The following is a 15,114-nucleotide window of genomic DNA, read 5'->3' on the forward strand; positions in this document are numbered from 1 at the left end:
ACCCAGTGGCCTTCCCGCAGCACTGTGCCCGTGCCCTGGCGGAGTAGATCCCATCTCCCAGCACACACGGCCGCCAAGCGCACCATCTCCGGCTCTCTGCTGGTGCCAGCTATGCCGCCAGGCATGCGGCACCCTGCACATGTGGCTTCTCTGGCCTTCACCACCGTGGGGCTGCCAGCACCCGTGTTTGTGGGGTCTCATCCCCACCCTTCACCAACGCTCCCCGGGAAAGATGCCTGGGGTGCTCCCCACCGGCAGCATAGCCAAGGGGGACTGCAGAGGGCATGGGGCAGCACCATAAATCACATGCAGTTGTCATGAAAATGCAAAGCTGGACTCCAGGTTGTTTGTGGGCACTTAATTGGGGCAATTTTCTCCTGAACTGGGGTTTTGTCTTTCTTCCTTGGGGAAGAGCCTGGGAAAAGGGGGAGACAGTGGCTAAAAGCTGGTGAAACCCAGGTGGCCGCAGGCACAGGGGTTTGAAAGCACAGGTGGCATCCTCTGCCCAGCGTCCTTGGCTGCGCAGGCATGCAGGCAGCCACTGCGGCAGCACGGAGTAGGGTGCTCATCCTTTCATCTGCCAGTGACTCAGTTGGCAGAGGAGGAAACCGCTGACAGCACCAGGGATGTGGAGGTGGCTGCTGCACCCGTGCCTCATGCTCAAGGCGCCCCGACGACTGCGGTGTCTGGGGCACAGCCAGCTCCCTCCCCACGGCCCCACGGCACGCTCAGCACCGCAGGGTGAGGTCAGCCGGCTATGGCACAGCGTGGTGCTGGCAGTGCCCAGCACGGTGCAGGCTCGCCAGCCACCCCCCGGGCTCTGCTGCTGCCCAGCTCTCCCCGCATGCGGCCTCCCCGGCGCTAATCCCTGGATTAGCTGCCTGCCCTGCCTGCTTTGTGGGAGCCAGCACGCCGGCATTGCCCAAATTCCCCGGCCCCTGTGCTCAGCTGGCTGCCGCAGCCCCCCCGGCCCCGCTGTCCGCGCCCAGCAGCGCGGAGGGGCGGACCAGGGCCCGGGAACGCGCCCGCGGTGAGCCCGGCCTGGGCACGATGCCCCCGGGGACGGAGGGGTGTCGAGGACCGGGGCACTGCGTGCTGCTGCCGGCGTGGCGCTGCCGTGGAGGGGCCTGAGGTGCCTCATGTCCCCGCTGTCCTGCGCGAGAGGAGAGCGATTGCGGTGACAGGGGTTTGCCAGGGCTGCGGCAGCTCAGGTACGGCCTGAGGGAGCCCGGGGTTCAGGCAGGGAGCCGGGGTGCATCACGGCCCTGAGTCGGTGTGACTTCGTGGTGCTGCGGCCGTGCCGATGCCAGCCCGAGCCCTAGCAGGACGGGCAGCTCTCCAGCGGGACAATTAGCTGATTAGCTAATTACCTGCACCTCGGCAGGGTCCCAGAGGCCAGCGGCTGCCAGGGTGCTGCGTGCTTCGTGCAGGGCGGGCAGGAGGCGGGGGGCAGGGGGGTGCCAGGGCCACCCACGGACCTTCCCGGGGACCCTGCTGGGGCCCACAGCCCACGCCGCCTGCCCCACGGCTGCCCTAAGACCGGGCACAGCGACAGCCCCCCACTGGGGACTGCCTGCTCCCGGGGAGGGCGCCTGCCCGCCCCACAGGCAGCATCCCCCTGCTGTGCCCTGCCCCGTGGGGACCTGCCCCGGTGGCCCAGGAGGCCACGCCCCGTGGGACCCGCCCCACGGGGGTCCTGCCCCAGGGGACCCCACCCGAGCTGAGCCCCACGGAGGACCCACTACACCTGGGAAAAGGGGGAGACAGTGGCTAAAAGCTGGCGAAACCCAGGGGCGGCCCCGGGCGCCCCACGCCCCCCCACCCCCTCCCGGTGCCGGGCGGGTTCCCGCGCGGGTGCCCGCGGCTCGGGGCGGCGCGTGACCGGCTGCCGCCGCCGCCGCTACCGCCCGCTCCGCCGCAGAGCCCGGCCCGCCCGCCCACACCGGCACCGGCACCGGCAGGTCAGCGGGGGGGCTACGGCCGGCACCGGGGGCCTCCCGGGCTGCGGCGGGCGGCGGGAGGGGGCTGGCGGCATCGCGGCCCGAGCACCGGGCCCCGAGCAGCGCTCCAGACGGGGTCCGCGGGATGCGGCCGGCGGCACCGGCCCCGCTCCGGTCCTGCGGGGCAGCCCCGCCGGCTCCCGCACCCGCACCGCGGGGCTGCCGCCGCCGCCGGGCGGCCCCGGCCCCGGCCCGGCGGGGCTGAGCCGCGTGTGCGGCGGGGACGGCGGCGGGGCGCACCGAGCCGGGCATCCCCCGGGATGCAGCCGGGGATGCGCCAAGGTGATCGGTGCACGCCGGAGCGGGGCTGCCGGCAGCGGGGACATCGGGAGGGACACCGGGGAGGGGACACGGGCGATGCTGGGGGTAGGGACCACTAGGAACCGCCAGCATCGGGGACACTGGGAATGGGGCCACTGGCAGCAGAGACAAGGGGGATGGGAACACTGGGAACAGGGCCCGTGGCCAGCCCGGGCAAAGATAGCCCAGCCGCTGGCTCTGTCCCCGGGCAGTGGGTTGCTGTAGGCATAGCAGCCCCATGGCCGCTGGGGTGAGCCCCCCTGGGCAGCCGCCACAGGCCTTGGCTCACTAAGCCCCCTGTCCCCGCAGGGCGCAGGGCCAACTGGGCACTCACCATGGCTACAGCACGGCTCGTCACCTGGGGGCTGCTCATGGCTGCCAGGGTCCCCGCTGGGGCCTGGGGGACCCTGCCAGCAGGGTTGTCCTCAGGTGGGACCCTGCAGCAGGGCAAGGGCCCCCTGCACGGCCCTGTCTGGGAGGCATCGGGGGAGCCAAGCGGTGCTGAGGCCCCCGGGAGCGAGCGCTGGGGGGGCAGCAGCCCCATGCGCTGGTCCCCACCGCCACAGGCTGGGGATGCCACCGGGTCACCCCTGGGGATGGAAACCACCATGGCAGGCGCTGGCACCGAGGCCTGGCGGGACAGAAGCACATCCCTGGCTGTGGCGGAGAAGCCCCTCATCACCTGGCAAGGACACGAGGCTGAAGGCCAGGACAGCTCCCAGGGGGGGAACTGGCTGCCCCACGACTCTGTGCTGGGGACACCAGCCCCCGAGGTGCCCACAGATATGCGGCCGGTCTCCCTGGGGACACCCTGGGCAGGGCAGGGCCTGTCCCCAGCCAGGCAGAGGGCCACCGGGCCAGCCAGCACCCCTAGCCATCGTCCAACTGTGTCCACCATCACCCTGACCCCCGTGCCAGCAGCGTGGACAGAGACAGGGACAGCAGACACCCACACAGGGGGACAGCCAGCAGCAGGGGGACCCATGGCATCCCTGGGCCTCCCTCGGGGTGCACAGCTCACTCTGGCCAGCAGCCAGCTAGTCCCTCTGGGCACTGTCCCCATCCCCCACGCCACAGGCACAGGGCCAGCCCAGGGTCCCCACACCAGCCTCAGCTCTGTGTGGCCAGTGGGCAGACAGGAGGGCCTGGGAGGGTCCCCCAGCCCCTCCCTGGCTTTGCCCAGCTCTGCCACACAACTGCCACCCGCAGCCCCTTCCTGGGGGCTGGCTGAGCCGTGGACCCAGGTGCTCCCAGCCCACCAGCGCAGCACCCGGAGGGCCCTGCTCAGCCGCGCCACTGCCAGCCCTGGGGACGAAGCCTCTCGCATGGACACCAGGCCAACAGGGCAGTGGGGACCCCAGCTTGCCCCGGGGGGTGCCTTTGGCACCAGCCCGGCACCGCTGCCTGCCTCCAGCACAGTGTCCCCCAGCACCCCTGGCACAGGTAGGAGCTGGTGTGGCATAGGGGGACCCCTCGGCAGGGACCAAGCCCCCACAGGCGTCAGCGCCCGGCTCTGCCCTCTCTTGCAGGGCTGCTGCCCGAGGAAGACGTTGGCTCCCCGCAGCGGGTCCGGGGTGCCATGGGCCTCGTGACTGCCCCAAACACCACCGAGGCTGCCCCACAGCCAACAGCACATCCCACCACAGGGACGTCTGGGACCAGGCGCTCAGGTGATGCAAGGCCACGGTGGGGATGCCATGGGAACCCATCCCCAGGGTGTCAGGGCTGGCAGGGTGGCTGGCAGCTATCTTGGGCTGCCCAGCCATGATGCGGTGACACCTTCAATCAGGATTGTGCCTGGCAACAGCCCTAATCTACTCCTAAGATTAGTGCTAAGTGCCCAGTGTGTGTGATCTTCCCTGGGTTGGGTCACAGACATGCCCAAGTCTGTGCCACCCCCTGCACCGCAGGTCCTGCCGGAGACCCCCGGTGAGTGCCAGTGGGCACCGGTGGGCACAGCCCCGGCTGACACAGGGCATTGCCCCCTGTGCTGTGCTGGCATGCTGTGGCTGATTCATCCTAGCCATGGGGTGCCAGGTGTCACAGAGCTGCATGCGTAGGGTCCCCCACACCCCACTGACCATCCCACTCCTTCCTCCCTGCAGACACCCCGGGGACGCAGCCCCACACCCATGGCACCGCAGCCCCCTCGGCCACGTGGCGGCAGGCAGGGGTGACGTCGCAACCGGCCCCCTGGCATCCATCCACGCGGCAGCCACAGCCCAGCCACCCACCAGCACCGGAGGCCAACGGGACTGGGCTGTGCTGGGCTGAGCTGCGGCGCCGGCTGGGCTTCGCCTGGGAGGCCCACGTGTATGGGGTGGCCGCCATCTTCCTGCTGCTGGCACTGGGCTGCCTGGCTGGGCTGGTGGGGGCAGCCGCCCTGCATCCCCCTCACCTGCTGCACATTTTAGGGGCCCATGGGTTGCTCCTGGCCGCCTGCTTGCTGCGGGGCACCTTCCTGCTGCTGGACCCCTACGGAGCGCGGGGCCGCCTGCCCCCCCGGGCCTTGCTGCTGCTCAGCACAGTCCCCTTCCCCCTGCTGCTCGCCGCTTTTGCCCTCCTGCTCCAGCGGCTCCAGCGCCTGGCCCAGCTCTGGCTGCTGCCAACCCAGCTCCGGGGTCTGCCAGCGCTGGGGGCTGCCGCCGCGCTGCAGAGCACAGTGCTGGGGGCCGCCGACCTGCTCCCACCCCGACTGGGCCCCACCGCTGGGCTGGGGCTGCAGGCACTGGGCTGTGGGGCTGGGGCCCTGCTGCTGCTTGGAGGGCTCTGGGGGTGCTGGAGGGTGCTGCGGGCACCCCAGGAGGTACCAGGGGGTGGTAGGGAGCCGGGGCTGCAGCGGGGGGCCTGGGTGCTGCTAGTGGCTGTGGTGGCGGGACTGCCGGTCTGCGGGCTGCAGCTCTACAGCACCCTGTGGCTGCGGGGGCTCCTGGGCCCCCCCGCACGCTTCTCCCAGTCTGGCTGGGCAGCACAGCTGTGGTTGAGGGTTGGCGAGCTGTGCACAGCGCTGGCACTGCTGGTGGCTGCCGCTGAGCCACTGTGCTGCAGGTGCCGCCGCCACCCCACCGGCCACTCCTGCTGGGCCAAGGCGCTGCGGTACTTCTGTGCCAGCCACAAAGTTGAGGCACCTGAGTACCCCAACAACTGCTACGACTGGGCTGGCGGCAGCAATGGCCCTGAGCGGGCACCCACCAGCGACATCTCCAAAAGCCTCATCCGCAACCCAGCGGAGCAGCTGCCCCTGCGGGCACTCAAGGACAGCAACGAGGCCTGGGCGGCTGCTGCTGGCACCACTGGGACACCGGGGCTCAGCCCCAAATGTCCCAACGCGGTGGCCGCCCGCTCCTGTGTCGCCTTTGAGCAGGGCTCATCCCCCTCACTGGGAGAGCTGGCCTTCCGCCCGCCATCCCCCATTGACCTGCGCCGCAGTATCGACCAGGCGCTCTGCCACCGGCACCTCCTGCATGATGGCCTCTTTGGCCGGCCTCGCCGTGGCTCTGGCACCTCGCTGCATGGCTCCCTGACACCCACCGAGACCCCTGGCTTAGGGCGCATGGTGCGGTGCAGCTCGCTGACGGAGCTGCCCGGCCCCAAGCAACCCCTGGGCACCATCACCGTCACCGTCACCGCCTCAACCAGCTCGCTGGAGAGCAGCTCGCTGAAGATCAGCTGGAACCCCTGGCGCCATGGGATGTCCTCACCTGACAGCCTGCCCCTGGATGAGGCACCTAGCCGTGCCCCCCTCCTGGTGCCCGCCATCCCCCCTGGCTTGGAGCACGAGGGCCACCGCGGTCTCCCGGCCCTCGGCAAGGCGGTGGACACCCGCAGCCTCTCCAGTGACACCATCGAGCTCTGAGCCAGGGAGATATGGGGATGGCAGAGACTGAGTGGTACAGGGACAGGCCCAGTGGGGGGCAAGCCCAGTGTGGGGGTCCAGGGGCCTGATCCTGTGCCCCTGCAGGGCCGGGCAGGAGGGGGGAGCTGGGCTGGGCCAGCTCTGCTTGTGCCAAACCAGAGAAATAAAAAGTTTATGTTGGGAGGAGGTGTCCCCATTGGTGTGCGGAGATGGTGGCAGGAACAGCACCCCCAGGACCATCCCCCCGCCCAAGCAGTCAGGCTGGGTGTGCAGAGCTTTTATTTCCTGAGATATGAACACACAGACGATGAGCACACCCTGATGGACAAACCACAGACAAATGCAACAGCCACGCTCATGCATTCGGCAGGGCCCCCTCACCCCCACCAGCACGGCACCCCATGAGCAGTGAGGGGTTCCCCTGACCCCCCTGCTCTGCAGGAGCCCCTGGCCTCCCCAGCCTGGGAGGGGTAAGCTGGACTCTGCCCAGGGATGTGGGAAAGAGGGTTTGGAGGGGCACAGGCCTCCCAGCCCCACAGCTCAGGGCAAAGGGGGAACCCAGCCCCCTGCTACCCCACAGGGAACAGTCTCACAGGGGGACACAACGTCCACAGGGTCCAGAGGACACTCGCTGGGCAGGCAGCAGGGCCGAGCTTTGCCAGCATCACCACCCTGGCACCCAGCCATGCCAGACCACCCCCTGGCCTGCCCCCACGCCCTCCCACCTGCCACGGTGCCAGGTCTCTCCTCCAGAGCACGAGGGGCTGGGGCAGCATGCTGTGCCCCCACCCCATCCCAGTGCCACACTGCTCAGCATCACCATGCCAGACAGAGGGGGCTGTGGGGAAGGCCCTGGGGACCACCAGGCACCCCTGTCTTCTTCTGCAGGGGTAAGGCAAGACCCTACACTAACAGGGCTAGGGGACACATGCAGGGCACAGCACCGTGTGCAGGATCTGGCCTCGGCAGCCAGCCCCGGCGGCGGAGGCAGTCCCGCACCCCAGGCTGAGCCTGTCCCCCCTCCCGCGCCTGGCAGCCCCAGAGCTATCTGCCCTTCATGAAGCCATCAAGGACGCGGTCACTGCGGTCAGAGAGCCAGTAGCCAGCCATGGCAGCCACGGCACCAATGAAGATGGCGGTGAAGACCATGTCACCCTTGGCGGCCAGCGTGGCCAGGGCGCAGATCATCACGCCGAAGAACATCTGCTGCAGCACCACCACCTCGTCCTCTGTCACGTCGTCAAAGAAGCCCTTCTCTGGGGCATCTGCAAGGATGGTGCTCGTTGGGAGGGGGAACAGAGAGGTGGGCAGAGACCCCCACAGCCCTGTACATCCCCGCCCACAGCCCATGCCCCTCCCTGCCACGTCAGGCTGTACCAGGGGGCTTGTCCTCCACACAGTGCCCATCCTGCCGGACGTGGCCACGGGCGCAGATGCAGCGGTAGCTGCCCTCCGTGTTCTCGCACACCTCCTGTGCCCCCGTGCACACCGGCTCCTCGGTGCTGGCACACTCATCCACATCTGCAGGGGGAGGCAGGGCTCAGGCAGGGCTTGGGCAGCAGGAAGGGGGCAGAGCTGCCCCCCAGCCCACGGGAGGCACTCACCCAAGCACTTGGCTCCGTCCCGCCAGTAGCCCTTGTTGCATTTCTTGCAGCGAGCCGGTCCAGCGCCCATGCAGCCAATGCAAGCCGTGGAGCAGTCTGCCATGGGGAGAGGAGCTGGGGTTGCTGCTGGAGCCCCCTTCCCAGCCCAGCCAGCATCAGCGTGGGCCAGGAAGGGATGGCACCAAGCAGGGAACAGCCACCTGCATGGAAAACCACCCCCACTACCTCTGCCTGACCTCGGCACTCGTAGGAGCCCTCCGTGTTGACACAGAACTGGTTGGCTCGGCAGTGTGCCATCTCCGTGCCACATTCGTCGATGTCTGGGGGGGAGAGGAGGGGGGGGACATCCCCACTGAGCCCCAGCTCCTGGGATACAGCCCCTCCCCCTGGGCCCCGAGCCCACAGCTGTGCCCACAGGCCCCAAAAGTGTCTGCTGTCCCCCCAGTCCCGCCACAGCCCTCACCAATGCAGCGGTGCTCATGCAGCACCCAGCCCCTCTTGCAGCGAAGGCAGCTGGAGTCCTCAGGCCCTGTGCAGCGCCCGCACGCCCGGTAGCACTCTGCGGGCAGGGGAGAGCGGGCATGGGCACAGGCAGGGGGAAGCTGCCAGCACCTGGTGCCAGGGCAGCACCGGGGCAGGCTCCTGGCTGCACAGCCCCCCTCCCCACCAGGCCAGACCCCTACGTACCGGCACATACCAGGTGGCTCTTGTTCCGTGAGGCCTCGTAGTAGCCGTCACCACACTCAGCACAGAAGGGGCCACCGTAGCCTGGACTGCAGACACACAGACCGGTGCCACGGCGTGTGCCGTCGCCATCGCATCGCCCATTGCCACTACAGGGCTGCCGGGGCCCGCCTGCGCAGGCTGCATGGGAGGAGAGCCATTGGCCAGCAGCCGGGGTGGGGGGTGGTGTGCCAGGGGCCTCTGCAGCCCGGGTGGCACCGCTGGCACCCCCACCAGCACCCCACTTTTGCTGCAGCTACTCACGCCGGCAGTCAGGGCCGTAGGTGCCAGGTGGGCAGCAAAGCGCCAGCCTGTCCATGCATAGCCATTGGAAAAAGTCAGGGTGCTGCTGCCGCCTGAGGAGGGGGAGACGTGACACTCAGCCCCCCACCATCCCATTGTTGCCCCACGTCTCAATCCCCAGACTCACTCATGGAACCACCACTGCTCCACGTGCTCCTCGCTCTGCTCCAGCAGCTGGTGGCAGGTGAAGTCCGAGGGGGAGCAGACACCCTCCAGCACCTCCAGCAGGCGCGTCTCGCTGGTGGGAGAGGGGAGTAAGTGCGGAGACATGTACCCTGGGAGCAGCTGGGCACCCCCGGAGTCCCCTGGCTGGGTGGCACCCACCTGTGCTGGTATTTGGCCAGCTTCTCCTCTTCCCAGGCTGTGTTGCCCCCGCCAAAGCCCTCGTGCTCTGTCCGCTCCAGGCCCTGGGCATGGGGCGGGGGTGGGCAGTGCAGGCACGGGACCCCCAACAACCCCCTCTGCATAGGGTCACCCCCCCAGCTGTGCTACCCTCCTCTCCCCAGGGACCTGCCACCCTTTCCCCTCCCCAGAGCCCAGCTGCTGTGCTCCTCCAGGACCCCCTCCGCTCCCTAGGGATGCCATGGGGGATGCCCCCTGCCTCACCAACGTCCTGCCACACCACACACACACCTGGTCTGGGCCCCCCCCGGGCCCTCCAGCTACATCACCCCAACCAGGACCCTCTTTACCCCTGCTCGCCTGTCACCCCCAGACCACATCACCCCGCACCAGGCCACCCCCACCCCCCCCCTCAAGGCTGCATCCCGCCATGCCTGTCACCCGTGGGATCCCCACCCTCACACCCTTGCTCCCGGCTGCCCCCCACAGCAGGGACTGTGTCACTCTATCAACCCCCAGGCCGCACCACCCCCCCGCGTCCCTCCCCGCGCCACGGCCCCCATCACCCCACCGCATCCCTCCCAACGCCACGGCCCCCATCACCCCACCGCATCCCTCCCAACGCCACGGCCCCCATCACCCCACCGCGTCCCTCCCAACGCCACGGCCCCCATCATCCCCCCCCGCGTCCCTCCCCACGCCACGGCCCCCATCACCCCCCCGTGCCTCCCCCACGCCCCGCACCCTGCTGAAGCTGTCGGCGAGGCCGCGGCAGGCTCGACAGGACTCGGCCCCGTCCCGGTCCTGGTCCGCGCGGGCGCGGGCAGCCACCAGCAGGACCCCCCCGAGGAGGGCGGCTCCCAGCAGGGGCGCCCCGCGCCGGGCCGGTAACGGCAGCAGCCGCGGCCCCATCCTCCCCCGCCCGCCCCGCCCGCCCCACGTGGGCCACGCCCGCTGACTCAGCGCCCACCGCCCCCGCCAATGGCAGCGCGCCCGCCCCCGCCGACCGCCCGCTCCCAGCCAACCCGCGCCGCCCGCCGGGTCCCGCCTCCCCGCGCCTTAAAGGGGCCGAGAACAAGGGCACTCGGCGTGGGGAGGGGCGGATGGGTGGGGGCAGTGACCCCCGCACGCACCGGGAGTGGCTCCGCGGAATGCACCGGCCCAGCTCTCGCCTGGTGGGCGAGCCCCTCAGCCCCCGACCCGACTGGGCCAGTCCCCAGTCAAACCAGTCTAGGTCACCTTCCCCCTCCAGCCAAACTGACACAGTTTCCCCTTCATCCCCCCGACTGGTTCAGTTGCCCCTCATACCCGCCCCATTGTACCAGTTCCCCCTCACCCCTCCGTGAATTAGCCCAGTTCCCCTCATACCCTCTTAAACTGGTCCAGTTCTTTCTTGCCCCCCCCAAACTGGCCCAGTTCCCCTTCATACCCCTGAGCTGGTCCAGTTCCCCTTTACCCACCTTGAACTGGCCCAGTTCCTGCTCATCCCCTCCTGAACTGGCCTGGCTCCCCTCATACCTCTCCCAGACTGGTCCGGTTCCCCCCCACCCTGCCTTGAACTGGTCCAGTTCCCCATCTACCCTCCAATCAAACCAGCCCAGTTCCCCTTCACTCCCCAAATTAGACCAGACCCCTCTCCTGCCCCCAACCCTCCCCTTACCTCCCCATCACCCCTCACCCATCCAATGCAGTCCCTATCCCCACACACACCACAGAGGATGGACACGTGCGTGTCAAAGCCACTGTCACCACTTTATTCCCCCACCGCCCGCCGCAGCCCCTCAGCCACTGCTGCCACATACGGCTCCAGCCACCGGCCCTGCCACCGACCCGGTCCTGCCAGTGCCCGCAGGAAACCCCCAGTCTCACTGGGCAGGGCGAAGGCAGGGGCTGCCCGCAGTGCAACCGGCACTGCCGGCACCAAGGCCTCAAGCCAGGCCACCACGTAGTGCCCACCATTGCCCGCTTCCAGCACTGGCACAGCACAGGACAGAGCCGCTGCGAACACCTCACAGGGTGCTACAGCAGGGACATCATCAGGGCTGGAGCTGTGCCGGGGGCCGGGGCCACTTCCAGTGGCCCCGGCCCCCGGCACAGCCCCAGCCCTGGTGTCCCACTGGTGTGCAGCAGCCACAGCTGCCGGAGAGAGGAGGAGGATGATGGTGTCACCATCATGCAGCGCCCGCTGGTGCTGGGCATGCAGCCAGGGCAGCGGCCCCCATGCTGCTACCCCGCTGCCACCTCCCGGTGCCACCACCACTGCCAGCCCCAGTGGGTGCAGGGCCGCCATCAAGGCACACGCTGCTCGCTCTGCCACTGGCTCCGCCGCATGAACCAGCAGTGCCCGCCGGCCTCGCAGCAGGCCTGAGGGGTACCATCAGTGCCTGAACCCCACCTGGGCACCCCCTACCCACCCTGTGGGGTAGCCAGAGTGGGAGGCAGGCTGGGACCATCCCTGACAGGGGACCCCCCCTGCTCTGCCCCCTAAGCCCTCTGCAGGGAAGGCATGGACATCCCTGCACACCCACCCAGACCCCAGGCTTGCCCCATGCTCACCCTCGGAGCCATAGTCAGCCCTCAGGGACTTCAGCCAGCCTGCAGGGAGGAAAGGCAGTCAGGCAGGGTCCGCGGGGGTGGTCCTGGGCCAGACACGGTCCCAAGGCGGGCACCACTCACCTTTCACATTCTCCTTCTTCAGCAGGAGCAGGAGCAGGAGGCAGGCAGCTCCCAGCAGCATCCCCATCCACGCCAGCACCCAGCGGGTACGCAGGTCTGCAGGCAGGGGTCAGTGCCTGCCAAGGGTCCCCGGCACCCACCCAGTAGCCCCACCGGATGGGTGCCCTCCCTCAGCCCCACACCGGCTCCCCTCTTCCCCAGCGCAGCTGGGGACACTCACACTTGTGCAGGGGACAAGCCCAGAGCATGACCCCAGTGCTGTTCTTAGGTTGCCAGACCTATGGGGATAGGGACATGTCACATGCTGCCTGGTCCTCATCCACTGCCCACCCACTGCCCACACTGACCGGCCTGCACTGCCCCGTCGCCACATCCCGATGCAGCTCCTGTTCCAGCAGCCCAGGGTGCCCAGAGCCCTGTGAAAGCAGCAGGGGGTGAGCCGGCTGTGCCGCCAGTGCCACCACCACCAGGACACAGGGTTCCCTGTCCCTTACCATGCTGGCGAGGGGGTTGCAGGCGCCCCATTCCAGGGCACACAGCGAGGTATTCCCACCATCCTCCCTGTGCTCCAGCAGCAGGAGGTCATCGGTGCGGCCAGGAAGCGCTCCTGGGGATACAGGGCGTTGGGAAGGAGTGGCTGGGGGGGCTCACCTCCCAACTGGACCTGGGGCTGCCCCTGCCCTCCCGCCCCACCAATACTCACGGTCCCGCAGGCACTGGGTCAGCCGGACCTGCCCGCTGCTCCACACCTGCCCCAGAGAGTGGGTTAGCAGCACCTGGGGCTGCCTGTGGGGCAGCTGTGGGGCAGGGAGGTATCCTACCTGCACACAGAGGTTGGGGTGCAGCTGCAGCCCCCCAAAATCCTGGGGTCCCTGTGGGTGGAAGGTGTACTGTCAGGGCCACCTGCATCTCCCCTGGCTCCTTGGCGCCCCACAGAGCCCCACTCACCTGCCCCACAGCAGGCTGCTGCAGGCCGGGCAGGGCTTGGCAGGGCCCTGTGGGCTCTGGCTGCCAGCAGGGCACCAGCTTGGCCGGGAGGTCACAGGGGGCTGAGAGGGAGCAGGTCAACGCCTGCCCCCCAGAGTGCAGCACCAGCTGGCTGCGTGCCCACAGCCGCTCCCAGGCATTGGTATCTGCGGTGACACCAGTAGAGGGGTGTCACCTCTGTGTGGTGCCCCTCGAGTCCCCCTGCATCCTGTCCCCCCCAATATTCCAGCCCCACGGTGCAGGTACCATGGGAGAAGGGGCACATGGTGGCCCGTGGTGGATCCTGGGTCTCTGGCCAGACCTGGAATGGGGAGAGAGAGAGGAAAGAAAGGATTTGGGCAGCCCAGGCTGTGACTGTGACCCGCTGGCCCCCTGGGGATGCTGGAGGGGGTGGCACGGTGCCCACAGCCCCTCTGCTTTGCCAGCAGCCCTGACACCCTCACAGTGCCCAGCAGACACTCACCTGCAGGCAGAGGCAGGGGAGCACCTCATCAACTGGCAGACTGTAGTTCATGGGGCCACTCTGCCACCGGGAACCAGATGTGGGTCACCCCGCAGTAAATCGCCCCCCGGCAGGGTCACCCAACACAGGGGGACCTGTCCCCGGGGGACCCTCACCCAGCACCCTGCCTGTAACATAGACACTGCTTCCCGGGGACGGGGGGCGGGGGCAGCACCTGGAGCCTGGCCAGGATGGGGTGTCAGGGAAGGGGTTCATACTCACCGCAGTCACCACACGCCCTGACCCACCAGTGCCATGGCTCTGGTTGTGATAGAGCCAGAGGGTGTAGCTGTGTCCTGCCGCGGCCCCCTGCACCTCCACGACCACCTCCTTTGGCCCCGGGGAGACCTGCAGCCTGGGCACTGTGCCGGAAGCAGCTCAGGGCACCCAGCACTGCCTGCCCGGTGCTGCAGCACAGGGCACAGCACCCCAGGAGTCACCTCTTCCCCAGCACCCACCACCCAGATCTCCCCAGGGGACGTGCGCCATGCCAGGGGGGTCCCAGTACTGCTACAGCCGGGGGATGCCAGCACCTACCTTGGCACTGGGGAATGGCAGTCTGTGCCACAGGCCACGAGCAGTCTGCAGAGACAGGGCGTCAGAGGGCCAGGGGAACAGGGGCCACCGTGGCAGGGCGTGCTAGGGGCTTACCTGGCACCCACTGCCACTGGCTCAGCTTCCGGCGGCCACGCGAGTTGATGTACGCCGTGACATGGATCTCAGAGCCCAGCGGCGCTTCGAAGCACTGGAAGGTCACCCAGCCCTGGGCAGGAAAACCACCACTGTGCTGCGGCGCACTGCTGGCACCCACCTCTCCAGGGCATGGGCAACAGGACCACTGTGCCATGGAGATGCACTGGTGCCAGCACCCACATCCCCATGCACCACAGTGCCTGGGACTGCTGGTGGCAGGGACGCTCATCCCTGGCATCCTACAGCTACGTACCAGGGGTCGGCCAGGCAGTGCAGGGGCCAGGGGCGCCCCTACCTCCACGGCCACGCAGCGGGAGGAGGCATAGGTGTGCCCAGAGAGCAGCAGCAGCCCACTGACATTGGGCTGGGACCAGGCAGCCCCATCCATCAGTGACGACTGTCCCCCCTCATCGCCATCCTCTGCCCCAGGGATGACCGACGGCACAGGGCGGCGGGGCTTGCTGGTGCTGATGCCAGGCGGCACGGCTAGGCGCAGGCGCACCGCCAGGCAGGGCGAGCAGGCCGTGGGCCCAGTGCAGCGCAGCGCCGGCTCCAGCTGCAGCCGAGCCAGGGCCGGCCCATGGCTGGGCCCCGGCAGCTCCATCCCACACAGCACATCGGTGTCTGGGGGCAGACAGAGGAGGGTGCCCGTGGGCATGGGGTCCCACGCCCTGGGTGGGCCGAGGGCCATGGCAGTGGCAGTGGCACTTACCCAGGAGGCGGCAGGCGAGGCCCTGGGGGGAGGCGGGGGTGAGGCCAGTGCCGGTGCCGGGGTGACTGCTGGCCCGCATGCCCGCGACGCCAACCCACCTGGGAGCATGCCAGGGTGTCGCGGGGGGTCCCGTGCCCACCCGCCACCGCCACCAGCAGCAGCAACTGCCCCAGCACACGCATAGCGGGGCCGGGGCTGTGGGGTGCCCCGGCCCCACGCCGTCCACTCCCAACAACCCCGCTCCCGGCTCCACGGGCCCCACTGCCGCCGCCGGCTCCTGCTTCCTGCTCCGATCCCGGACACCCGGGTCCTAGCGCAGCGCTGGCGACCGCCCCGGGGTGGGGCCTCCCCGCTCCGACCCACGGACAGGCTCCGTGCCCTGGCACCGCCGGGTTTGGCACAGTGAGCCCGTGGGT

The 15,114-nt window shown here is 69.1% G+C and overlaps 3 protein-coding genes across 6 annotated transcripts; 1 reads left to right on the top strand and 2 right to left on the bottom strand.

Annotated features, from left to right (window-relative positions):
* Positions 1–2,541: 2,541 nt before the first annotated feature.
* PRRT3 (proline rich transmembrane protein 3) lies at positions 2,542–6,310 on the top strand. The gene is made up of 3 exons (XM_064453670.1): positions 2,542–3,743; positions 3,830–3,970; positions 4,406–6,310. The coding sequence occupies exons 1-3, from the start codon at positions 2,636–2,638 to the stop codon at positions 6,154–6,156; spliced, it is 3,000 nt and encodes a 999-aa protein (XP_064309740.1). The 5' UTR covers positions 2,542–2,635; the 3' UTR covers positions 6,157–6,310.
* Positions 6,311–6,418: 108 nt separating this feature from the next.
* Positions 6,419–10,053, bottom strand: CRELD1 (cysteine rich with EGF like domains 1). 4 transcript variants are annotated; one of them, XM_064453685.1, is made up of 10 exons: positions 9,873–10,053; positions 9,111–9,193; positions 8,914–9,024; positions 8,748–8,839; positions 8,448–8,624; positions 8,224–8,319; positions 7,997–8,080; positions 7,761–7,856; positions 7,534–7,677; positions 6,419–7,421 (listed from the first exon to the last, which is right to left on the bottom strand). In XM_064453685.1, exons 1-10 carry the CDS (start codon positions 10,038–10,040, stop codon positions 7,201–7,203), a joined length of 1,272 nt encoding a protein of 423 aa, XP_064309755.1. In that variant the 5' UTR covers positions 10,041–10,053; the 3' UTR covers positions 6,419–7,200. The 4 variants fall into 4 exon arrangements, with proteins under 4 accessions (XP_064309755.1, XP_064309759.1, XP_064309758.1 ...); XM_064453689.1 differs by having other exon boundaries at positions 7,246–7,421; positions 8,458–8,624; XM_064453688.1 differs by having other exon boundaries at positions 7,246–7,421; positions 7,992–8,080.
* An 808-nt stretch (positions 10,054–10,861) lies between these two features.
* Positions 10,862–15,013, bottom strand: IL17RC (interleukin 17 receptor C). The gene is made up of 17 exons (XM_064453675.1): positions 14,797–15,013; positions 14,699–14,720; positions 14,240–14,610; positions 13,945–14,056; positions 13,831–13,875; positions 13,516–13,655; positions 13,255–13,314; positions 13,038–13,092; positions 12,753–12,937; positions 12,626–12,676; positions 12,508–12,553; positions 12,299–12,411; positions 12,152–12,220; positions 12,025–12,082; positions 11,805–11,900; positions 11,685–11,723; positions 10,862–11,492 (listed from the first exon to the last, which is right to left on the bottom strand). The coding sequence occupies exons 1-17, from the start codon at positions 14,878–14,880 to the stop codon at positions 10,882–10,884; spliced, it is 2,157 nt and encodes a 718-aa protein (XP_064309745.1). The 5' UTR covers positions 14,881–15,013; the 3' UTR covers positions 10,862–10,881.
* Between the last annotated feature and the right edge of the window lie 101 nt (positions 15,014–15,114).

This window comes from Phalacrocorax carbo, chromosome 6 (assembly GCF_963921805.1).
Source record: "Phalacrocorax carbo chromosome 6, bPhaCar2.1, whole genome shotgun sequence".
Taxonomy (NCBI): domain Eukaryota; kingdom Metazoa; phylum Chordata; class Aves; order Suliformes; family Phalacrocoracidae; genus Phalacrocorax; species Phalacrocorax carbo.